Source organism: Pygocentrus nattereri, chromosome 11, assembly GCF_015220715.1.
Source record: "Pygocentrus nattereri isolate fPygNat1 chromosome 11, fPygNat1.pri, whole genome shotgun sequence".
Classification (NCBI taxonomy): domain Eukaryota; kingdom Metazoa; phylum Chordata; class Actinopteri; order Characiformes; family Serrasalmidae; genus Pygocentrus; species Pygocentrus nattereri.
Window position 1 is genome coordinate 43,078,227 of NC_051221.1, and position 24,650 is coordinate 43,102,876.

The following is a 24,650-nucleotide window of genomic DNA, read 5'->3' on the forward strand; positions in this document are numbered from 1 at the left end:
TCAGTCTGAAACAACACAGGACAACCAAGTTCTGGACAATACAGAGCAGCCAATCTGGACAGGGGTCGTCTCCATATATGAGTCTTACATTACACAGACTGTTTAATTCTATGGGATAAACGCAGGTTGTAAAATGATGATGTAAAAATGATCTACGACTGTTTTTAATACAAAATCACAATAAAGTCCTGATAGAAAAAATAATATAAGAAAAATGCTGGATATGGGCCCTTAAGGCCCTTGGGCAGTCGTAGGCTGGAGGTTAGGGAACTGGCCCTGTGACTGGAAGGTCGCCAGTTCAATCCCCACCGCTGACAGTACACGACTGAGGTGTCCTTGAGCAAGACACCTAACCCCCGACTGCTCCCTGGGCACCATAGATAGGGCTGCCCACTGCTCTGGGCAAGTGTGCTCACTGCCCCTTAGTGTGTGTGTGTGTGTGTGTATTCACTAGTGTGTATGTGGTGTTTCACATCACGGATGGGTTAAATGCAGGAGGTGGAATTTCTCCATTTGTGGGATTAAAAAAGTCTCACTTAACTTTAAGTTGTCATGTCTGTTACAAATATTTAAAGGTGTTCTGCCAAATCGTATTCAACTCATCAAGACAACTTGAAGTTAATGTCTCGTTAACTGTTTTCATTCCTGGTACATGTATATGGTTGTTTTGGAGACATACAAGAACATAAAAGTGGCATAAAAGACAAGACACACTACATCTGATACACTGATGAGCCGAAATATCATGACCTCTCAGATTAAGTGTTACCATTTTAATTGTGTTATAACAACAGTGCACGCCCAGGTCTGTGTTATATTAGATGGTGAACAAAAAAATTCAGTTTTCGTAGTCAGTGTGTTGGATGTGAAAGAAATGGTCAGGCCTGATAACCAGTTATTATGACCCGGCGACTGGGTTGGAGCTTCTCCAAAGCAGCAGGACTTGTGGGATGCTCCCAATCAGAAGTGGCACGTTCATACCTTTAGTGGCCTGAGGAGGGAGTGCACAAGGTTCATTGATGAGAGGCCAGAAAAGGCTATCTCATCTGCTCTGAACTGACAGAAAGGCTACTGTGGCACAAGTCACAGAAACATTGAATGATGGTTGCAAGAAGAATGTGTCACAACACACAATTCATCGCACCCTGCTGCGTATGGCGCTGCACAGCCAAAGACTGGTCAGAGTGCCCATGCTAACCCCTGCCCACTGTCGAAAGCACTTACAATGGGCACAAAAGCATCTAAACTGGACCTTGGAGCAATGGAATAAAGCCGTCTGGTCCAATTACCCCCATTTGTCCTGTGGATGGCCAAGTTCATGTGCACTGTTTACCAGTGTAAGTGAAGGTGCCAGGATGCTCTGTGGGAAGAAGACAAGCTGGTGGCATTAATGTGGATGCCAACTTGACATTGCTGCAGTTCAAGTTCACCCCCTTCATGACAATACAGTTACCTAAGGGCAGCGGCCTCTTTCAGCTGAATAATGTGTCCTGACACACAGTAGACATTGTTTGGACAAGATTTGAGGAACATGACAAAGAGTTCAAGGTGCTGCTCTGGCTCTAAATTCCCCAGATCTCAATCCTACCCATCTGTGGGATGTGCTGGAACAACAACTCCGATCCACAACGGCTCCACCTCGCAGCTGCAGGACTTAAAGCATCTGCTGCTAATGTCTTGTTGCCATATAGTACAGGGCACCTTCAGAGGTCTTGTAGACCTCACGTGCGGGTTGGTCAGAGCTGTTTGGACAGCACTCGGAAGACCGACAGCCTATTAGGTGCCCATTACTATTACATTACTTGTAGCACGCTTCTTCACTAATTACAAGACATTACTTGAAATTACACCTAGTAGATCACATTCTGAGAGAAGATCTTTAGTCATGTAATTTCAAAAGGATGATCTAGCACTGTTTCCCCGTTAGACCATGAAGAAGGATATAGCTCTCAACCTCTAATTGCAAATGCATATTGTAAATCTGGGGGGAAAAGGCTCAACCAGAGCCACTTTGTGATACTGAGTAAATCTTAATCCCAGACACTTTTAATGCATATTCAACCAATCTGTCCATTAGCCGTCTACAGAGAAGGTGGCAATGAGCTCAGGCATTTAATGACGCTTAGTCCTCTCTCTTAAAATCAGATTAAATGTGGCACTGGAAAAGGAAGTGTTTGAAATACATCACACCAAGAAATGAAAAATAGCTTAAGTGAGCTTTACTCTGCATGACTATTATTCAATTATTAATCTAAAGACTTATTATTCAGTAACCGCTATGAATAATTCAGTGGCTATGAAACTAATATGTAAATGATGCAGTTATAAGAGTGAGGAACTGAAGTGTAGCCTTGCCATCGAGTCCTTGGAGTTAAAGTGTAACTTTTAAAAGCTTTAAATGTAATAAATTGAGGCCGTGTTATAGGGACACTTTTACAGTATGGAGGTAGCCTACTTTATCTGTTTCTCTACTGGAGTTTGACAAAGGAGCATTTCATTACTGCAGTGCCACCAGCACATTGACAGACAACTTTCTTCTAAGACATAAACTGAATTAGTCTCGGCTGCCTCTCTTCTGTCTAAAGTAGGTCTCATTTAGATAAGGTCGTTTGACATAATATAAAATAATTAGAATGTCCTGCTGTGTGAGAAACAAACACGTCTTCAGTCAATCACTTCACATCTATGACTGATCAATATGGGTCATACATTATACAGGCTAAATATAGGCTTAACAAGGTCACTACTGATTCTGATTACTGGTGTTTGGTCAATTCATACTTCATAAACACAATATCAATCAGCCGAATGTGAGTTTTCTCAGTACTTAGAACCCAATTGTTAGAAAATAAACTGCAAAACTGACCTGAAATCAGAATAAAGGCATCAATTTACCCAATGTCAATCATTTTAACACTGCTTTTTGGTTAAAGGGATTTTTTTATGTGTATAATTGGATTATTAAGATGTAAACAAGGTAATTCAGAGTGGTGTGATGTAAAATGCTCCGTTCTAGAGAAATTTACCAAGTCAGGATTGATCACAGTGGTGGCGATAGGAACCAGATGTCCAAAGCGTTTGAACGTCGCTTGTGCTAGTTTGGAGATTCTGGCCTGAATGTAGGCCTATTTTTTACATCCATTCTTGGCGGAGAGACACACGCAGGGTGTTGTACCTGACAGAACCAGAAGAAAACTTATTTTTCACGATCACCTACAATCTCAGAAAAAAGCTACGACCCTGTCACTGGGGCAGTTCTCCTCTCGTCACTGGGGTGAAACCCTCAAGGCTCCATCTCAGTCCCTTCAGTCAGGGAACATAAATGAACCATAATCCACTGAAATGATCTGTTCTAAGCTGGACTGACTCCACACACCCCGCCTCGCCTCGCCTCCAGGCTTTTATTTTAAAGCTCTGATTTAAAACATTTAGTTATGAAAAGGTACAAATACCAACTTTTCCACTAGGAAAAAAGACCTTAGAACCACTGTTGCACCTTTGAGGGTGAACCTATATTGTTTGTACCTTGATGAGTGGATCATGTACCTGCATGGTACGATTATTTATTAATTGGTTTTTATCTAACTGCCTTTGTCAGCATTACAAACTTGCAGGACACTTAGGTTCAAATGGCTGTATTTGCACTGTAGACGCAGTCAGTGTGACCTCTGGTTCCCATCACCACCACTGTAAAGAAACTCGAGCTGGTAAAGTTTCTCCACAATGAACCGGTTCACATCAAACCGCTCTGAAGAGAAAAGAGGGGGGAAAAATAATCAAACTGATAATAAAGATGACAGTGAGGATGATAGTGAGGATGATAGTGAGGATGATAGTGAGGATGATAGTGAGGATGATAGTAAGGATGATAGTGAGAATGATAGTGAGAATGATAGTAAGGATGATAGTACGATGATAGTGAGGATGATAGTGAGGATGATAGTGAGGATGATAGTGAGGATGATAGTGAGGATCATAGTGAGGATGATAGTAAGAATGATAGTGAGGATGATAGTGAGGATGATAGTAAGGATGATAATGAGAATGATAGTGAGAATGATAGTGAGGATGATAGTGAGGATGATAGTGAGGATGATAGTGAGGATGATAGTGAGGATGATAGTGAGGATGATAGTAAGGATGATAGTGAGAATGATAGTGAGAATGATAGTAAGGATGATAGTACGATGATAGTGAGGATGATAGTGAGGATGATAGTGAGGATGATAGTAAGGATGATAGTAAGGATGATAGTACGATGATAGTGAGGATGATAGTGAGGATGATAGTGAGGATGATAGTAAGGATGATAGTGAGGATGATAGTGAGGATGATAGTGAGGATGATAGTGAGGATGATAGTAAGGATGATAGTGAGGATGATAGTGAGGATGATAGTGAGGATCATAGTGAGGATGATAGTGAGGATGATAGTGAGTATCATAGTGAGGATGATAGTGGGGATGATAGTAAGGATGATAGTGAGGATGATAGTGAGGATGATAGTGGGGATGATAGTGAGGATGATAGTGAGGATGATAGTGAGGATGATAGTGGGGATGATAGTGAGGATGATAGTGAGGATGATAGTGAGGATGATAGTAAGGATGATAGTGAGGATGATAGTGAGGATGATAGTGAGGATGATAGTGAGGATCATAGTGAGGATGATAGTGGGGATGATAGTGAGGATGATAGTGAGGATGATAGTGAGGATGATAGTAAGGATGATAGTGAGGATGATAGTGAGGATCATAGTGAGGATGATAGTAAGAATGATAGTGAGGATGATAGTGAGGATGATAGTAAGGATGATAGTGAGGATGATAGTGAGGATCATAGTGAGGATGATAGTGAGGATGATAGTGAGGATGATAGTGAGGATCATAGTGAGGATGATAGTGGGGATGATAGTGAGGATGATAGTGAGGATGATAGTAAGGATGATAGTGAGGATGATAGTGAGGATCATAGTGAGGATGATAGTGAGGATGATAGTGGGGATGATAGTGAGGATGATAGTGAGGATCATAGTGAGGATGATAGTGGGGATGATAGTGAGGATGATATTAAGGATGATAGTGAGGATCATAGTGAGGATGATAGTGGGGATGATAGTGAGGCTGATAGTGAGGATGATAGTGAGGATGATAGTAAGGATGATAGTGAGGATGATAGTGAGGATCATAGTGAGGATGATAGTGAGGATGATAGTGAGGATGATAGTAAGGATGATAGTGAGGATCATAGTGAGGATGATAGTGGGGATGATAGTGAGGATGATAGTGAGGATGATAGTGAGGATGATAGTGAGGATCATAGTGAGGATGATAGTGAGGATGATAGTGGGGATGATAGTGAGGATGATAGTGAGGCTGATAGTGAGGATGATAGTGAGGATGATAGTAAGGATGATAGTGAGGATGATAGTGAGGATCATAGTGAGGATGATAGTGAGGATGATAGTGAGGATGATAGTAAGGATGATAGTGAGGATCATAGTGAGGATGATAGTGGGGATGATAGTGAGGATGATAGTGAGGATGATAGTGAGGATGATAGTGAGGATCATAGTGAGGATGATAGTGAGGATGATAGTGAGGATGATAGTAAGGATGATAGTGAGGATCATAGTGGGGATGATAGTGAGGATGATAGTGAGGCTGATAGTGAGGATGATAGTGAGGATGATAGTGAAGATGACAGTGAGGATGACAGTAAGGATCATAGTGAGGATGATAGTGAGGATGATAGTAAGGATGATAGTGAGGATCATAGTGAGGATGATAGTGGGGATGATAGTGAGGATGATAGTAAGGATGATAGTGAGGATGATAGTGGGGATGATAGTGAGGATGATAGTGAGGATCATAGTGAGGATGATAGTGAGGCTGATAGTGAGGATGATAGTGAGGATGATAGTGAGGATCATAGTGAGGATGATAGTGAGGATGATAGTAAGGATGATAGTGAGGATCATAGTGAGGATGATAGTGAGGATCATAGTGAGGATGATAGTGGGGATGATAGTGAGGATGATAGTGAGGATGATAGTGAGGATGATAGTGGGGATGATAGTGAGGATGATAGTGAGGATCATAGTGAGGATGATAGTGGGGATGATAGTGAGGATGATAGTGAGGATGATAGTAAGGATGATAATAAGGATGATAGTGAGGATCATAGTGAGGATGATAGTGAGGATGATAGTGAGGATGATAGTAAGGATGATAGTGAGGATCATAGTGAGGATGATAGTGGGGATGATAGTGAGGATGATAGTGAGGATGATAGTGAGGATGATAGTGAGGATCATAGTGAGGATGATAGTGAGGATGATAGTGAGGATGATAGTAAGGATGATAGTGAGGATCATAGTGGGGATGATAGTGAGGATGATAGTGAGGCTGATAGTGAGGATGATAGTGAGGATGATAGTGAAGATGACAGTGAGGATGACAGTAAGGATCATAGTGAGGATGATAGTGAGGATGATAGTAAGGATGATAGTGAGGATCATAGTGAGGATGATAGTGGGGATGATAGTGAGGATGATAGTGAGGATCATAGTGAGGATGATAGTGAGGCTGATAGTGAGGATGATATTGAGGATGATAGTGAGGATCATAGTGAGGATGATAGTGAGGATGATAGTAAGGATGATAGTGAGGATCATAGTGAGGATGATAGTGGGGATGATAGTGAGGATGATAGTAAGGATGATAGTGAGGATGATAGTGGGGATGATAGTGAGGATGATAGTGAGGATCATAGTGAGGATGATAGTGGGGATGATAGTGAGGATGATAGTGAGGATGATAGTGAGGATGATAGTGAAGATGACAGTGAGGATGACAGTAAGGATCAGGTTTACCTGATCACCCAGCATCCAAAACACAACTTATTCTGGTTTTTACAAGTAAACCATTCTGGTCTACGTCGGTTTTCTAGGAGGGATGTAAAGCTCGCTTGTGCAGTGAGTGTAAAACATGTGCAGGTTTGTGTATTTGTACAGTCACTGTGTCCATCACGGCCGCTGGTTCCGAGCAGGGCGAATGAGGAGTCAAATGACTGAATTACGCTGCAATCTGGAGCGAGTTCTTCTCTAGTCAGAGCGAAATAAGTTCGCCGCTCATTGGAACGCGGTATAAATGCTGGTCGCATGGTTTTGTGGAACCCAAATGAATCACTGAATCGGTTTTATTCGTTGAAATGGACAGTTCGAAGGAATCGGCTCGGAAAAACTGAATCGAACTTCTTGTCTCTGTCACTCCGCCCAGCAATGCCGCCCTCCTGCCTATCAGCGAGAAGGGCGGAGCGTCGGAGGAGCCGGCGGGGGGAGAGAGAGAGAGAGACGGACAGAGAGAGAGAGAGAGAGAGAGAGAGAGACAGAGAGAGTGAGAGAGAGGCGAACACAGAGAGAGAGAGAGAGAGAGAGAGAGAGAGAGAGAGAGAGAGAGACACGAACAGAGAGAGATAGAGAGAGAGAGAGAAGGAGAGAGAGAGAGAGAGAGAGAGGCGAACAGAGAGAGATAGAGACAGAGAGAGAAGGAGAGAGAGGGAGAGAGAGAGAGGGAGAGAGAGAGAGAGAGAGAGACAGACAGACAGACAGACAGACAGAGAGAGCCATTCAGCCCGTGCTCCCTGCTCTCTCGAGGCTGATGTTCAGCTTGGTCGGGCTCAGAAGAAGCACATGGACGGAACTAGGAGCTCTCCTGTACCGGCACACAGCCCAGAAGAGCCGTAGCCCGCCGAGCTAACCGCGCTAAGCTGCTTGGTGGCGGCGGCGGCGCCGGGGGTTAGGCTGCTGTAGCAGCGGGCTGAGGGACCGAGCGGTCTGATGCTGCAGAAAATTCGCCATTGTTCGGATGTGCGAGGCGCCGCGCGCTGGGAATCGAGCAAAAGTAGCACAGGACCGCCCTTTCGACGCAGAGCGAAGCTAGGATGACTGCAGCACTGCCCTGCGTCCTTTCCCTCCTCCTCAGCATCCAGGTAGGTTACCGTATTTTTCCTCTCAGCGTTTTCCCTCCCCTCACATGAAGGGGGTGGGGGATGCCCCCTCTGTCTAGTTGGCTGTATCCAAGCAGGCGTTTCTGAGGAAAAGTGGTTACTTAGTGTCCATTCGAGTCGGTTGCGTCTTTCCCCGGAGCTGAACTGACCACTTCTCCATCTTCTCCATCCCCAGCCCCTTTAATGCAGCATTAGAGTTGATCGTGTTTGCCTTTCGCCATGCGGTTCCCCATAGGCTGATGTTTCTTCAGGCAAAATTGGGTCATTCCAGCTGAAGCTCTCTGCCCGAGTTTCTGCTTGTGCCACTGCACTGGTCAGAGACTCGTCTGAGCCGTCTGGAAGCGGAGAGGGGCTGAAAAAAGTCTTTTCTCCTCAGTTTCTCACTAATTCAGCCTGAGAGAGATGTCCAGGTGACTGAGACGATGGAAAGGCCTGGAGAAGCTGTGATCCCTGTGGACTGCTCGTAGAATAAAGTCACATCCCAGGTCCAGCTTTAAAATCAGGGTACTGTTCGCATGGCTCACGTCTTCTCCCTCAGAAATTCCAGTTTCATTCAGAAGGTTGTAGTTCTCCACGTTCTCCCGCTTTATCGTAATAAACCATATTACATTCCGTTTGTCGTCCTGTAAAAAGTGAAGACACGTGTCCCTTGTTGTTGACGACCGTCGGCTGAAAAGTTTCAGTGGTTTTCAGCGTTGAGACCTCAACATCTCTTTTTAGGTTAAAGTGTGGGGAGATTCGTCACCCAGACTAGGACGTTGTGTCGCTTTTTGAAGGAAATACTTTAGCAGATGAGAAGATTTCTGCTGTGAACAGGTGACCCATCACACGTCGCTGTTGTCGGAACAAAACCTCGTATCTCCAAAACGGTCAGTTTACAGGAGAAAGAGGAAACCTGCTTTACTTTTAATGGAAGCCAAAGGAACCAGAGGTTTCTCCAAGTCATTTTGGGCCGTTTCTTTTGGCCAGTTCATCATGAAATTTACACACGGTGTAGAAAACAACAGGCGTTTTCAAATTATGTCAAAAAACTGAAAAACATCAAAAATGGACATACGAGGTTTTGTTCCGACAGCAGCGAGATGTTACGTGCGTTCCAAATATGCATAAATTAGGGCCATGTATTTCAGTGATTTTGTGTGTGTCATGTTTGAAAATGAATGAAAATATGACATCACACTTATTGCCAAAGAAAGAAAGAAAAACAGAGACAGTAGCTGCATCGCTGCGTACCCAGTTCACACGTTGGACTCGAGTGTATCCACCACACTGTTTGTTCGGGGTGTGGGCCTCAGTAACGGTTTAGTGGTGTTGGTTGAAAACGTGCCGAATACGTTCAGCCCTGAATTCGCTCTGGGCCGAAGCCCTGGTTCAGGAGGTGCGTGTGTCAGAGATGTTAAGGGCCTGCAGCTGATCCTGAACCAAATGGCACAACCTGCCTGCTCTTAAACAGAGACCTTGCTCTTTGGCAAAGAGGTCGACAGTTCTGTCGTGTTGTTTACTAAACCCAGCAGGAGTCACAAATATTAGCAGTGCTGCTAATAATCTGCTTTCCAGAATCCGCATAATGGTAATAACTTTGACTTTTGCTGGAACTCCCTGACGACGGTCGCTATTTTCAGGAGTTAAAGCCGTGTTTAAGGCCGTCTCCCTGGTGGTGACATCATTGTTCACAATCACACCTGAGCCTGGTAACCATGGTGACAAGGCTCAGCAAATGAGTCAGGCATTAATGATCAAGCATGGCCGGGGTTAAGGCTGATTTGGGGTCGGTCTTCAAAGACGATGGTTTGTTGCTGCTGTGTTGATCATAACAGCCACAGCTTCTGAAGACGTGAAATAGCAGCCAGGAGCTGGGAGATATCCGTCTCCGGCACCCTGTCACTCAAAGTGTGGCAGCAAACCAGCGTAGAAATCAGAGCAGTTCATATTAAAAAGCCTTTCAATGCAGACAGATCACGACAAGCTAACCTGCTGAAGTGTACTGGCTGTGGTGTAACTCTGCCGGTTTATAGGTTTGAAGCATCACGGATGTCGCTTATCCAAGAAAGTGTGTGGTCATTTCACAAGTAGGGAATGCTGCACTTTGTGCTGATATTTTTAGCTACCAGTTTATAGGGTATGATCATTTGTAGCATCGTTTGTAACCTCCGAATGAAAGCTTGTAGGGATTATTTCACAAGGCGGAATATTTAGCCAGATGACTTCGGCCCAGAGCCTGGCCTGTCCAGAAAGAGAAGTAAAGGATGTTCCTATTCAACATGTTCTTTAATCAGCTTTACTGGAAAATTCTGTCCTGTCAAATACCTCCTGAAGTTTATCCAAACATATGCTGACCGCCCTTCTAATTAATGAGGCCAGCCTTAAGGTCCAATGCCAAGTGTCAGCTAGAGGGGCATTAATACCCCCAGCATTGGGTTGTGACGCAGTGAAACTGTGTTCTCTGGAGTGATGGAGCTCCATTCGGTACCTTTAGGATGAGTGGAAGTGGAGTTTGTGATCCAGAACTAAACATCCGTCATCAGAGCTCGGCCTCACTAATGCTCATGTCCTGAATGCAAACACATCCTCACAGCAATGTTCCAACATCTAGTGGAAAGTCTTCCCAGAACAGTAGAAGCTGCTTCTGCATCAAGCCCTGATAAACACTCCATTATATCCTTGATTTTAGAAGAAACCTTGGATGAGTAGCTGTGTCCAAACATCTGAACGTATAGTTTATGTATAATGAATTGTTGTTATTTCAGACAGACGTCTTGTGATCATGTTCACATGGTGTTCATTGGTGGAACCATAGTTGTGGAAAACTTGGGCCTTTAATTGACAGGTTTGCAGCAGAAATGCAAGAGCACCTCGCGGCGAAATTACCAAGAAAAGCGTTAATTATTTCACACATGTTCCCAAAATACAGCTTACTGTGGAAGCCCGACAGCGTCAGCTTCATGGTGATATGAAGACTGTGGAGGCATGAGCAGTCATGTGGAATGTTATTGTAGCTAACCCAATAGCCGGCCATTAGAGCAGATATGATCTCATTGCTTTCATGGCAGGAGAATCTGCTGTAATGCTCCACATTAGACATTTCACATATATCTCCCCCTCAGCAAGGTGATCGTTCCAAAAGTCACGGCATGTCTTAAAGTCTAGGACGCTCCGTGTGTCCATGTGTGCTGAAGGATCATACGGAGGTTTGAGGTTTAATCACGTAGCTTTTAGATTCATATGGGATGATTCAGTGTGATGTTCTGACTTGACCTTATCTGAAAGCTGCTGGACATACCTGGTAAAATCTGAGGTGGTTCTTTTTAAGAGTGAAGCAGAAATTCACAAACACAAGTTATGTAAACCATAATTTAAAGAAAGTGATTCTTTTTAATTGTAGTAATGCTTAAAATAACACTCCGAATCTCTTGGTGTGTCAACCAGTGTGTGTGTGTGTGTGTGTGTGTTTAAACTCTCAGTGGGCAAAGTTGTGCCCAGAATAAGAACACATCCTTTGATTCATTCACGTCTCACACAGTGACCTCACTCATCTTAAATTAATATCTACATTTATGACAGATGTACTTGCACCGTATCCAGATGTAAAGTGTAGGTGTTAATATAACATTGGTAATTTCGCTCAGTCTCATTGGGCCACGTCAGACTGATTCAGAGCCAGTCGGTCCCACTGCCAGCTACAAATACTATTGCAGTTAGAGCTGAGCTTTTAGAGTGGAACTGGCAGAAATTCAGATTAAGGTGTCCATTCAAATCATCTTGCTTTTTAATTCTGATTTATTTTGCTTTTGATGGAGAAGTCCTTGATTAAGTGATTCGTTCTGTACGAGCACTTGTAGGAGTAGACAAGCTGTGCTGAATGTTCTCTGTTTAGACACTGTCTCCTTTGTATAGGGGTTGCTTGTAGATTAATTACATTGTGTGGCGTAATAAAGGAACTGGGCCGTCAGTGCCAGTCATTGCTGAAGAAGCGACGTATTTAGTTGTGGTCTGCTGACAGCATGATCTCTGCATTTAGGTAATCTGTACATCAGGATGAAGCACGCATGTTACGCCCTACGTTGATTAATCTGATCATTTACAGAGAATCATGGTTCACATGCATATTCTGACTAGCAGCCTGAATGAAGTTTTATGGGTGGCATTTTTGCTGGATTTGTTGGTCCCAGGAGGTAATGCTGTAAATGTATGTGGGCTAATTCCTGAGATTTATCATTTTTACGATGTATTTAAAAGCTATAATGCATGTCAGAGAACCACTAATGCATTGATGGAAGGATGGTGGAAGTGCTGGAACGTGCCGGTTTTATGCTGATAAGATAGAATTTAAACTTGTGTTGATGGACATTTGAGAAAAGAACAAAACATGCAGTACATTACAGCTGTGGCGCTGCGTGAAGACTGAAGTTCTGGCAGATCTGGATCATTTGGTGTGCAAGAATTCCTAGAATTTTCCTAGACATGGATGATATGCCTGAAGGCTCAAGTCTGGTACTAGAACTCTTCGGTGCTTTACTGTCTGTCAGGACAAGATAGCTTAACAGATGTTATTAAAGTTTTAGCATCGGATTCAAAATTGAAAAGTAAAGTTATTGCTCACAACCCAGGAGCAGCTCCACTGAACTTAGTTAGGGTAAAAAATACTCGCCAGCCACTTTATTAGGTACCTAGGTTGCTTGTTAACACAAATAGCTAATCAGCCAATCACACGGCCGCAACTCACTGCATTTAGGCCTGTAGAGGTGGTCAAGACGACTTGCTGAAGTGCAGACCGAGCATCAGAACGGGGAAGAAAGGGGATTTAAGGGACTTTGAACGTGGCGTGGTTGTTGGTGCCAGACGGGCTGGTCTGAGTATTTCAGAAACTGCTGATCTGCTGGGATTTTCACACACAACCATCTCTAGGGTTTACAGAGAACGGTCCGAAAAAGAGGAAATATCCAGTGAGCGGTCAGTTGTGTGGACGAAAATGCCTTGTTGATGTGAGAGGTCAGAGGAGAATGGGCAGACTGGTTCCAGATGATAGAAAGGCAGCAGGAACTCAAATAACCAACCAGAATCTCTGAGGAACGTTTCCAACACCTTGTTGAAAGTCTGACAAGAAGAATTAAGACAGTTCTGAAGGAAAAAGGGGGTCCAACCTTTTACTAGTACCTAATAAAGTGTCCGGTCAGTGTATAACATAGCCAAACATGAACGTTGGCATTTTCATCGTGCACAGAATCTTTCTTGGTTCAACATTTGCCAAAATAAACTTAAGGCTGCTACGATTAATCGAAACAGAGAACTAAGCTGATGCTGTAAATACGTAGATTTTAGGGATGCACAGTGATATTGGAATCATTCCTGCTTTGGCAGATATTTGCTTAAAATATTATTGGCATAGGGCAGATAATTATAGTTGACTGATATTTCAAACTGATATGTGATGATGTCTTTTTTCATCAGTGCATTGGCGGAAACCTTGTTATATTTGTCAAAGATTGGTGGCTGAAGAGAGAAAAAAGAGGAAGTGGGTTTTATAGAGCTTAAAATGTTTTGTAGCTAGGCCCACACGCTGTCTCCCTGATTAATTCTTGGGAGAGGAAAGCAGAGGGGACTCGCTCCGCTCCATGTGTGTTATTGCAGACAGGAGAGATCTCATTTGATCTCCAGCCTCTACTCGTCTGATGTCTTTGTAATAAGATTATATAATGAATGGTGCTCCTATTTTAAGATGATATATGTGGGCTACACCGTTTTTTACATGTCAGTTGGTAACATATACGAAATATTGCACTCAAAATAGAATTTATTACTATAAAATACAGTATAGACTCCAAGGAGGAACTGACTCCTACCTCTGAATTTGGGTTTGATCAGCGCTTTAGATTTTTGTCAGAAGCAAAATAAGTAAAATTTACACAGTCATTCAAAGTTGTTTGATTCGTGGTTTGACCAGACATTTGAAAAGATGAAAGTTCCCTCACAGAAAGTTATTACTTAAAATATCTAATGCTACGTTGTTTTATGATAGTTTTGAGAGAAAGTTTTGGTCTCAGACGTGGTTTTTATGGTGGAGCAGTACATGCAGGGTTCTCTAAAGGGTTCTCTAAAGCCAAACAGTCCCAGAAGAAAACTTTTCTTTCAGATTTGACACTTTTATCTTTGTCAACACTACACACAAAGGCTCAGAAGACATGAGTAGCTTCTCTGGTCGTTTTGGTTGCATTGTAACCCCTGGTCTGTTTCAATTGGGCCTGGTCCCTGGTGAGCTCTGTCTGCTACCTCGTCCATTAAGAGTAGACCAGTCAGAAAGATTAGTACAATAACAATCTGATTAGCACCTCGTAAGCCCTCATTAGAGTGTAGCACATCATCTCTTAATCTCTTTCCCTTAAGCCTCTGCTCCTCAGCAGCTAAAACAGCACGTCTATAATGACAGTAATAGTAATAAGAAACTTTTATTTGTATATCTTCACACATGGAGTTCAGACTGTTTCACACGGGATGGAAAGACTGCACAACAACACCAAAAACATCATATCCTCATTATTTATTATAAACAATTATTATTAATTGTTTAATATAAACATTTAAAATGTAAAATAAATGTAAAAATCTAAATATATATGATATACTATTCTATCATAATATAATTCAAATTAAAATGAGAACAAATTAAAATAAAGAGGACAAAAAAACTGGTATTAATGAGCAAATAAAACAAAAAGCAGGCATAAACATTTAAAAACCCAAGTGATGAATGGGCACTTTGAGCAAAGCATCTACAAAAAAGACAAAACTCCACAATTCAGTCTCTAAATACAGATTTTCCAACAGAGTTAATTATTTTCTGTTTTTTTTTTTCCTTTTGTTTTGTAACGGGGAGCGAGGAGGCGGACGCATATGCGGAGATAAGCAACTTTTATTATGGGCAAATCCAGGGTCGTAGTCTAAATGGTCCAGGGTCATAGAGCCAACACGGATTGATCGGGGGGGGCAGACGTGACAGACACCAGAATCAAACATACAAACAGTACAAGCAGAACAGCCCAAACAAAGACCAGTAGTCAGACAGCGGAAAACACCGGCTTTAAATACATAAGCGTGAATGAGGAACAGGCGGGAACACGGGTCAATCGGGGTGGAGTCACGAAACAAGGGGGCTGGACTAAAAAACCAAAACAAAGAACACACAGGCTAAATCAAAACACAACACGAACACATGGACAGGACTGGGAGGGGCCAATCATGACACCTTTATGTCTCTAATTGTTATTATTCATGTAGTTTCCAGCACTGGATGGACAGTTTACAAGGTGATTTAGAAAAATGCCGCATCTGACTCTACAGATATGTAGCTACAGAAATCAGTAGGTACTTTTGAAGTTTGTGAAAGACTTTCTGGCTTTTTGTGATTTGTTTACAAAGAGTAACCTGCAGTCTTGAACATAAATATGTAGTAGAGCATTCCAGAAACAGAAACAGCGATCCACTCAGTTCTGTGTAGGAGTAAATTATGATCTCCAGCTAAGCTGCACTTAAAGCCTATTCATAGTATTTAACAGCATCATTATGAAGACCACGTTGCCCTGTTGGTACGCACAGACTGGGAAGCAAACGAACAAGCAAAAGATCAGCACCATTATGTAAGTAGAAGGTTTTAACATTGATTTATTCATATTTTTGTTCTCCGTAGCTCTGCTTCCTTACTGAACGCTCTGCTAAGGGCTGAACATGCAGTAATGCAGTTCTTCAAGATCTTGGAGTCAATATAGTCAAATTACAGTGACATGAATGATGACGCTGAATGAATTCAGGACTCCAGAGGCATTTTGCTCTGAATTTAAAGTCAGGTCTGTAGATTTGCTCAGCCTGAATGTGCTAGACAGACCTGTGTTTGCTCAGCGCATGAAACGTTCATCAAAGCGCGGTCTCGTGAGGACACCGCTGTCTCTCCGTCGCTTTGAACTGCTGTGTAGTCTTCCCCTGCTCGGAGTTCGTTTTAATAAGATGAACTCTAATGTTGAGGCATGGAAAATAAGATGTTTAATAAAATGCATTATAAATGTGGGCTACAAAGGCAAATGTGATGAATAACCAATCAAAGCGTGGTCTCAGGGTCTTTGGTAGGCATTTAATTTTTGCACTGCACATCCTTTTCATTTAATGACGATACTTCAGAGAGAATGAATGCATCTTTACACTAGTCACAGTTCATCTGTTCATACAGTTCATAGTCACAGTTCATCCTTTCAGAGTGTGATAATGGGTGTCTGGTTCAGGACCTAGTGGGGAACGTACCTGTAGTTCTCTCAAGCCGTGAGATGCATGTGTGTGAATGCGCATTAAAGGTAAATTGTAAAATATGGTACGGTTTCACTGCATCCTTACTTTATGTGGGACGTACCACAAAGAACTTAGTTACCATCACAACGTCAGTTGAGTTGCCAGAATTGACAGTTGGGTTGAGAGTTGAAATGACAGAAGCTTTTACAGAACAACAGTTCGTAAGTTCATAATCTTATTCATTAACTCCAGATAAGAAAACAGTATTACAGAAACATCCTAACTAACTCCAGAAGCATCTTAACTCCTGATTTAACCATTTGTTCCTATTGTTTTATGAAGTGACAGCATAGTTCACTATAACTATCATAATGATGCTGCATTTATCTACATTGAAAACAGGCCTTTGACTCCTAACGGCATTTTAAAAGACCCAGACACTGCAAACACGATCTACACCACCCCCTCTTATTACCTTTGTGTGTTATTGTTGATGAAAACTCGTCAAATAAAATATTTAATTGTGAATAATTCGGGAGAGGCTCGGAGTAGAACCGCTGCTCCTCTACGTAGAGAGAAGCCAGTTGAGGTGGTTCGGGCATCTGGTAAGGATGGCCTCTGGACGCCTCCCTAGGGAGGTGTTCCAGACATGTCCGACGGGGAGGAGACCCCGGGGAAGACCCAGGACACGTTGGAGGGATTATATCTCTCGACCGTCTTGGGAACGCCTCGGTATCCCTCCGGAAGAGCTGGAGGAGGTGGCGGGGGAGAGGGAGGCCTGGGCCTCTTTACTTAGGCTGCTGCCCCTGCGACCCGGACCCGGGCAAGCGGATGACGATGGATGGATGGATGGATGGATGGATGGATGGATGGATGGTGGTGAATAATGAGGAGATGCTCTGATGAACAGCACAAAGTGCTGTCACATTATTCTTCAGGTTGATCGCTGAAGAAATGTATAGCTCTGTAATGTGTTTAGTGCTGTGTTATATGTCAGTATATTCGGGATTGTCTGTGTCGGTACTGTGACTGTATCTAGAACATTCTGTTCTGCCTATTTTTGTTTATCCCTGCATGGTCACGTCTGTCACACCTGTCACTTGTCAAGTATAGGCTGGGTGTAATCTCGGCATCAGTCCAGTAAATATGACACAAAAATTGGTTGGACTATCGGTCAACTCCAAACATCTGTCTGATACTAATAGTTGGTCTTTAGGCAAGTATCTGCTGATATTGATACGGTTCTGATATTAATTCATTTTAAAGATCTACAGATCTTAGTGTATTTTTGGCGGTCTCTACAGCAGGCAGTGTGCCAGGTCCAGCAAAAAATTTCCAAACCAAACTTTGTTTAAAATCAACCCAGAAAGACTTTTTTTTAGCATTTTCATACTAGCCGAATTTTGGTGGGAAAACCGCAACCCTGGCAAACCTGACAATGGAAATGTTAGCATTAGGCACATTTTCAGGCACGCCTTATTTTTCCTGTATGAAAAATGAATCAAGTTGAGAAACCAGTATATAGTACGAAATCTAATGTTTAATTTTGTGAATTGTTACACCCTTAATGAGTATATCATTGCTGTCGTAACACACACACACACACACACACACACACACACACACACACACACACACCTTCCAAGCCGCCCCTCCTTCTGGGTTGTGTGGGAGCTGGAGCCCATCCCAGCTGTCATGGGGTGGAAGGCAGGTAACTCCCTGGATAGGTCATAAAAAACATCGTATCCTTAACTGTTCTAAGCAGTTATCAAAATATGATAAAAACACATCAGTTATGAGCTTAGGGCTTAATAAGACACATCTTTTCAATATTTCATCTATTTTAGATGAGCTTGAGCCCAAATACACTCACCGGCCACTTTATGACCACCTCTACAGGCCTAAATGCAGTGAGCTGCAGCCGTGTGATTGGCTGATCAGCTATTTGTGTTAACAAGCAACTGAACAGAACAACTGAACAACAGGTGTACCTAATAAAGTGGCTGGTGAGTGTAAGTCTGTAGTGTTTATGGGCACTAAGACATCTGACGTGGATGTCCTACATTGGGCACAGTGATGGACGGTGTTTATTGACAGCGATTTGTCAAAGCGTTCCCAAACCCATGCAGTGATATGGTTTTTAATGGAGGTCTGTTTGAGGGATCAGAGGTCATGGGCATTAAGTTGTGGTTTTGACTGGGAAACATTATTTTTAAACTTTTCTTTTCTTTTTTTACTCAAGCCTGATTGCATCTCCTGTTTAAGACATTTTCTGAGCATTTGCAGTGTTCATGTCTTTAATTTTCCACACGCCAACCCTTTTTTTAACGTGCTGCAGGCATTAATTTTACAGTGAGCTTGTATTTATAAATATATATGCAAACATATTTTTGTACTGAGTTTTGTTCCAGTGAGTCCCACTGATTTCTGTTTTCATTTTATTTTATCTACTGTCTCAACTCCTTGGAACTGTCGTTAGTAATTGTGATCAGCATTGCTCGGGACCTTTCAGTACGTTGTCATCATGCACATTACAGTAACACCTACGCATGCATGTTGGGCTGCATGCACATCTGTGGTTTGTCACCAATCTCACAGAACACAGTGTAGAGTGAAAATAACAGTGATTCATTTGAGGATTGATGCTGTTTGTGATTAGAAATGAGAAATTGCTGTTCAGCAGTAATACTTGCTGCAGCTTTTGCACAGTTGACTAAATCACAGCTCTTTGCTAAATGCTGCAAGTTTGATTAATCTGCACTCAGTTACACAGCCCTGTTCCCTATCTGCCCTTCCAGCACTGAGAGCAGAATTTGGGTAGTGGAATCGTCTTTCTCTCCTCAGCCTCTCATCGAGGACACAGAATGCTTATTGAGTCTGTCTGGGGTGTCTGGGGACATAATGCCCACTGTGGCATGATGGGAGCTGGCACACGAGGTCTGCGTTTGAGCACAGAGCCCCTAAAGAGAAGCGTTGGGAGGTTGGCAAAGAGTTACACTTTTTTGTCTCCACATGCCTCATTGGCCTCCATTGGTGGTACAGCAAATGAAGGTTGTTAAATGGGCCAACATAGAGCTCATAGCCAGATGTCTGGTATAGACAGACATCTGGCGTGCTAACTGTGGAGTTCTTGAGTTTGCAGGCCTAAATAAAAAGGTACAGTCTGAAAAGTTACTAATAAAAAAGACCTCTTTTCTATTTCTGATCCTGATGCTAAGAGTCTCAGCTGGAGCTCCTTTGAATCGATTGCTGGGAGCCCCCCGCGCTTGTTTATCAGAAGTTCCCGTGAGGTTCAGGGCACCTGCGTTTGGGGAAGTCAAACACTTTGCAACATTTCTACCATCAACCAGTTCGATCCTCTCGGCTGACAGTCCATGACTGAAGTGCCCTTCAGCAAGACACCTAACCCCCAACTGCTCCCCGGGCGCCATGGATAGGGCTGCCCACCGCTCTGGGCAAGTGTGCTCACTGCCCCCTAGTGTGCATGTACACTCACCGGCCACTTTATTAGGTTCAGTTGCTTGTTGCCACAAATAGCTGATCAGCCAATCACACGGCAGCAGCTCACTGCATTTAGGCGTGTAGAGGTGGTCAAGACGACTTGCTGAAGTGCAGACCGAGCATCAGAACGGGGAAGAAAGGGGATTTAAGGGGCTTTGAACGTGGCGTGGTTGTTGGTGCCAGACGGGCTGGTCTGAGTATTTCAGAAACTGCTGATCTGCTGGGATTTTCACGCTCAACCATCTCTAGCGAGGTGTACCTAGTAAAGTGGGCGGTGAGTGTAGGTGTTCCACTGCACGGGTGGGTTAAATGCAGAGGTCTAATTGCACAGGGTGCAAACACAGAGACAAATCGTTCTTAATTCTATTTCTTAATTCCATCCCTGAGAGGAAACTCTGCTGGCAGCTTCCTTACCTAAAAGCTGTGAGAGGCTTTGTTTGATTTAAGATGCTATACACCCCAAATCTCTGAACTATAAACATCCTGCTTAGCTCTCTGTTTTGTGCTAAATATGAAAAGACTATAAATATGAAAATGTGTTTTTTTTTTTCCCAAAGGTTTTTCCGATGTGCACTTGCGTTAATATGGATTTTTATCCCATACAGTGTTTTTATCATATTTTATTAAGTCTTCCTAGTTTGTCTTTTTCCAGGAAGTATTTTGGGTTCGCTGAAAGGTTTCTTAATGTTCATTTAAGTCCATTTTTATTGTTTTGGATTTTTTCCGACTTTGATATTGTTATAGTTGGTACTGATGGCTCTAAATCAGAATTTGCAGATCTCTGTTGCAGTTTATTGCCACCAGTAATGTGGACTTCACTTTATTTGTGAAATTTTTTTTTTTTGTGATTTATTTATTTTTTTTTTAATAGGTGATTTTCTGAATGTAAAACGCCAGTTTGGCTCATTTGAAGAGCACATAATGTTATTTATGTTGTACCTTATAACTGTAAATGTGCTAGTCTGTTTGTTGTTCATGTGGCCCACACAGTATGAACCTGGGTTTAAATACAGCCGTCTGCCAATTTGGCTGGAAAGAAAACAATCAAAATCAACGATATCATGATCAGTGCACTCCTAGTTGTGTGGAATGGTTTAGGTTTTGAGGGTCAAAGTGTGAAAAGGGTCTGAAATCTTTATTTCCAACCCTTTTTTTCTATTGGAGACTCGAAGGAAGTAAGTATAAATTCCTAATTGTCCATGCTGAATCAGGCTGGTGCCACTCAGATGCCTGCCCTTAGCAGATGACTGATTTGAATGGACTCAGGAAAGGGGAGGAAGAACTCCTGGAGCCTAAGCAGAGCAATTTATTGGCTGACTCCTCCAGCCCTGCTGGGAGGCTGATTGAAACTTGTAGTGATGAGTGTGCAAAAAAGAGCCATTGTAGTGTCCTTCCATTTAGTTGAGCAGTGGGCGGCCAGCGACTTCCAGTGAGGGCTCTTTGTTTTCCTTCCTGGGTGATTGGTGGGGGGCTGGTCATGTCCTCCCTGAGTCCGACTGTCAGCATAGGGCACATTCCTCCATGTTTGCTTTTAATTAAATGCCATAGGAGCTGCAGACCAGTGCCGACTGCCACCCCCTCCCTGTTGCAAATAAAACCATGCGTGTACGTCGTGCGGTTACTGGAGTATTCAGCTGTAACAGCGGCGTGAACGGGCTTTCTGCTTGAACGCTGGAATGCGGTACTATAATGTAGATATCGGAGTTTTTATTTGTTTCTAAAGTCATATAATATTCTTTCCTCCAAATAATTCCTGGTACCCATTGTCCTCTTGCAAAAGGAATCGTTTGAAGAGCCGTCCATTGCCAGTGGTTCTGTATGCATTGCTTAAATATATGCTTACATGTCGAAAGTGTAGAAACTGTGATTTTTATGACACTCGGAAGTCAACGTGTTTAATCCAGGGACAGCGTAAGGTGGGTGGTTCTGGGAAATTGTGCCTAGAGAAGAATATAACTCTTATCATACTGAGCGTGAGTGTTATCTTGGCTCAGAGTATCAGGATACTTTCACTTTTTAGACTTAGACTATTGGTAATACAAGTAACACAGTGTAGTGCAAAGTGTGGTGCATGTTTAAACATATGTATATCAGCAGATAAATAACAAATAATAAAATAATAAAAAGTACAAGAGTATGTTGCGCTGGAGGTCCCATCAAAAAAAAAAGAATTGGGATTAACCCAAAACTAATCCAAACAAAGCGTTAATCAGGCAATTTGAATACATTTAGCCTATTTTGCATATTTAATAAAGGTTTTTTTTTCCCAACAGTGTTTTGAAACTTCACCATATTATCTTTTTTTAAACCTAATCAAACCTTCAGAGGAGATTGTGGACATTTTGCTGCTTTGGAGCATCATGAGGAAAGAAGGTGTCACTCTTAATTACTGTGTCCCGTGGGGAAGTCTCAGTCGTGCACTAATGAAGCCAAAGTTGTCAGATAGTTGAAGACGTCTGCGGGGCCCTGCAGGGAGGGTTTGGACTGAGGCAGATTTTTATTATACTCTGTCCAGTCTTCTCCTTTGGCTCTCTGGCTCTGTGCTCAGGACAGAAGAATACATTTATGTTTGCATGATAATATTGGCAGCTGTCTGAGTTCACTGCTCTAGTTCTTTGGGTGAGTGACCCTCCATTCATTCCACAAGCTAGGGTCACTCTCTCCCTTCTTTCAATCTCAGACACGCCACTGTGGGCCTTGTGTGGCTCTGAATAGACATTAGTGCTCTCTGCTTGAACTATATTGGTCACGGCCTATGAGATTAAACAGTGCCTCCCTTCACCTTAAGCAGAAAAAGGTTTACCTCATAGCCATGTGCTCAAAGCAGCTTTTGAATAATACAGGATGGCGTCTGTTTGAAGGGAGTTTTAAGTTTTGGCCATTTAACCATCAGTTAGGGCCGGACCCTGTGACACGCAAATTAATAGGGGTTGATTACCAATAAAATAGACAGATTTAGTGTTTAGTCTTTTATTAGCTTAATAGCTTTAGTCAAAGTGTGCTTTATTGATTATTGAGAAGATCCGTTAATGATCACACTTCTTAAGTTCTAAATTCTCTTCCAGCGTTAGGTTTAAATCAAGAATTCTCCAGTATTCTTCCCAGTTCTGGTAACCATAGGCAGGAAAATGTTTGGACTTCCATTGAATAAGATAATTCAGATGTACTGTAAATTAAATAAACCAAAATCCCAAGATGTTCTGCTCTGTGGACAGTTGACTCCATTATGGGCAGTAATTGGCTCTTGGATGGATACAGTTTTCATAAAAATGGTCTTTACTTGGCAAATTTTAATGACAGAAACTTCTACTGACCTCATGATCACAGAAATGTGTACATACATGCTTAATCCACAGTCAGCACACAAACAGTGTGTGAAGGATAACATGCGACAGGAAATGCAGTTATGCGAATTAAGACCGTTTGGATTAATCAAGCCAGACAGCTTCTTTAATCCCCACATCTGAGTAAATTCATACTTACAAGTTACTGTTTACAAACAGAGTGAAATGTTCAATATGTTTTTACTGGGAAAAAGATTGTGTGTGAAATGCCATCTGATACATATTTGCCCTAGATATGCATTCATATAGCCTAATGCTGTGTATTTTGGATTACTGTAAGTGAGGTTTGTTGGTAGGATTACAGAGGCTCGTGCTGTTTACTCATAAGGTATAATTGAGTTCTGACTCGTTTGTCAACGTGTTTTCTTGTTAGAGCCGACAGACACACAGTGGTTTTAAATGCAAGGTAGCGTAGTGTTTATTATGAAGGACTTTTATACCGCAGAACAGCCACGTGTGCCTAAATATCCCGTCCTGGTGGATGTGGAGTGAGTGTGGTATTTAAATGGGAACGAGTCGTTCTCCACTGTTTAAAATACACACACCTTTTCTACACCTCCTACCCTTAAGACAAGCTTCATGCACCGTTGTCACTGAAGCACCAGCTGGGCTGTGCCCCAGAGCATTAAATCCTTCCTTTTGTGTTTTTAAATTAGCCTAGTCTTAATTTTAGAGTGAAGGGATATCTGGATATAGCGTGTGTGGAACTGAGCGTAATGAATTTGATTGGCTCATCATGAATGCCTGAAGAGCGTTTCAGTCATGGCAGTTAAGCCCACATCATACCAGCCTGTCTGGAATTATTTCAGCCAGACAGTCATCTTTAACTCACCTGTCATTAGCAGGGGGTCTTTTAACGAAGAGTAGTTTAGTATATAAACAGCTACATCCTTGTACATCGCCTGAACATATGGCCTGCTGAAGAATGTCTGCTGAAGCTTTTATTTATTACATTTATGGCATTTTTCTGACGCTCTGATCCAGAGCGACTTACAATTTGATCATTTTACACAGGGAGGCCAAGGTGGTGTTGGGAGTCTTGCCCAAGGACTCTTATTGGGATAGTGTAGGGTGCTGCCCTGGGGGGGGATTGAACCCCAGTCTCCAGCGTAGAAGGCAACCACTACAGCAACCAACCAACCTTTTATTTGATTACCTACAAGACAATAAGTGATTAGTTTGTAATTGCCTCCCTGAGCAGTGCATGCGTTAGGGATGGTAAAACTCCAGAACACGGCTGTCGTGCTGTGACGTGATGCCATTTCTTTAGCTCATTCGACTTTCAGTTCGGTTGTTTTCTTTCTGGGTCGTCTGCTCGTTACTCAGTAGAAAGCAGCGGGCCTTGACCGCATAACAATGGCTTTTGAGCGTCGCTGTTTTGCAGGTTCAGCCGAGGATGTCATCCTTCTGTGCTTTGTGTCATATGAAAGGAACAGAAACTATCAGACAACTCATGTCAAGCAGCGCTCGAGCCAAGGATGCCTGAACAGAGACGAGGCAAGGAGCCGAAAACGTGGCTCTCAGC

At 42.6% G+C, this 24,650-nt stretch overlaps 1 protein-coding gene across 4 annotated transcripts in view; it reads left to right on the top strand.

Annotated features, from left to right (window-relative positions):
* Positions 1 to 7,531: 7,531 nt before the first annotated feature.
* Positions 7,532 to 24,650, top strand: part of ptpro (protein tyrosine phosphatase receptor type O) — an 89,951-nt gene continuing 72,832 nt past the window's right edge. For 3 of the 4 annotated variants that reach the window (XM_017722983.2, XM_017722986.2, XM_037542849.1), the window contains exon 1: positions 7,533 to 7,991. In XM_017722983.2, the coding sequence (XP_017578472.1) occupies positions 7,944 to 7,991 (48 nt within the window). In that variant the 5' untranslated portion in view covers positions 7,533 to 7,943. Of the gene's footprint in view, positions 7,992 to 24,650 lie in introns of all 4 variants that reach the window. The other variant, XM_017722984.2, reaches the window with a different exon arrangement.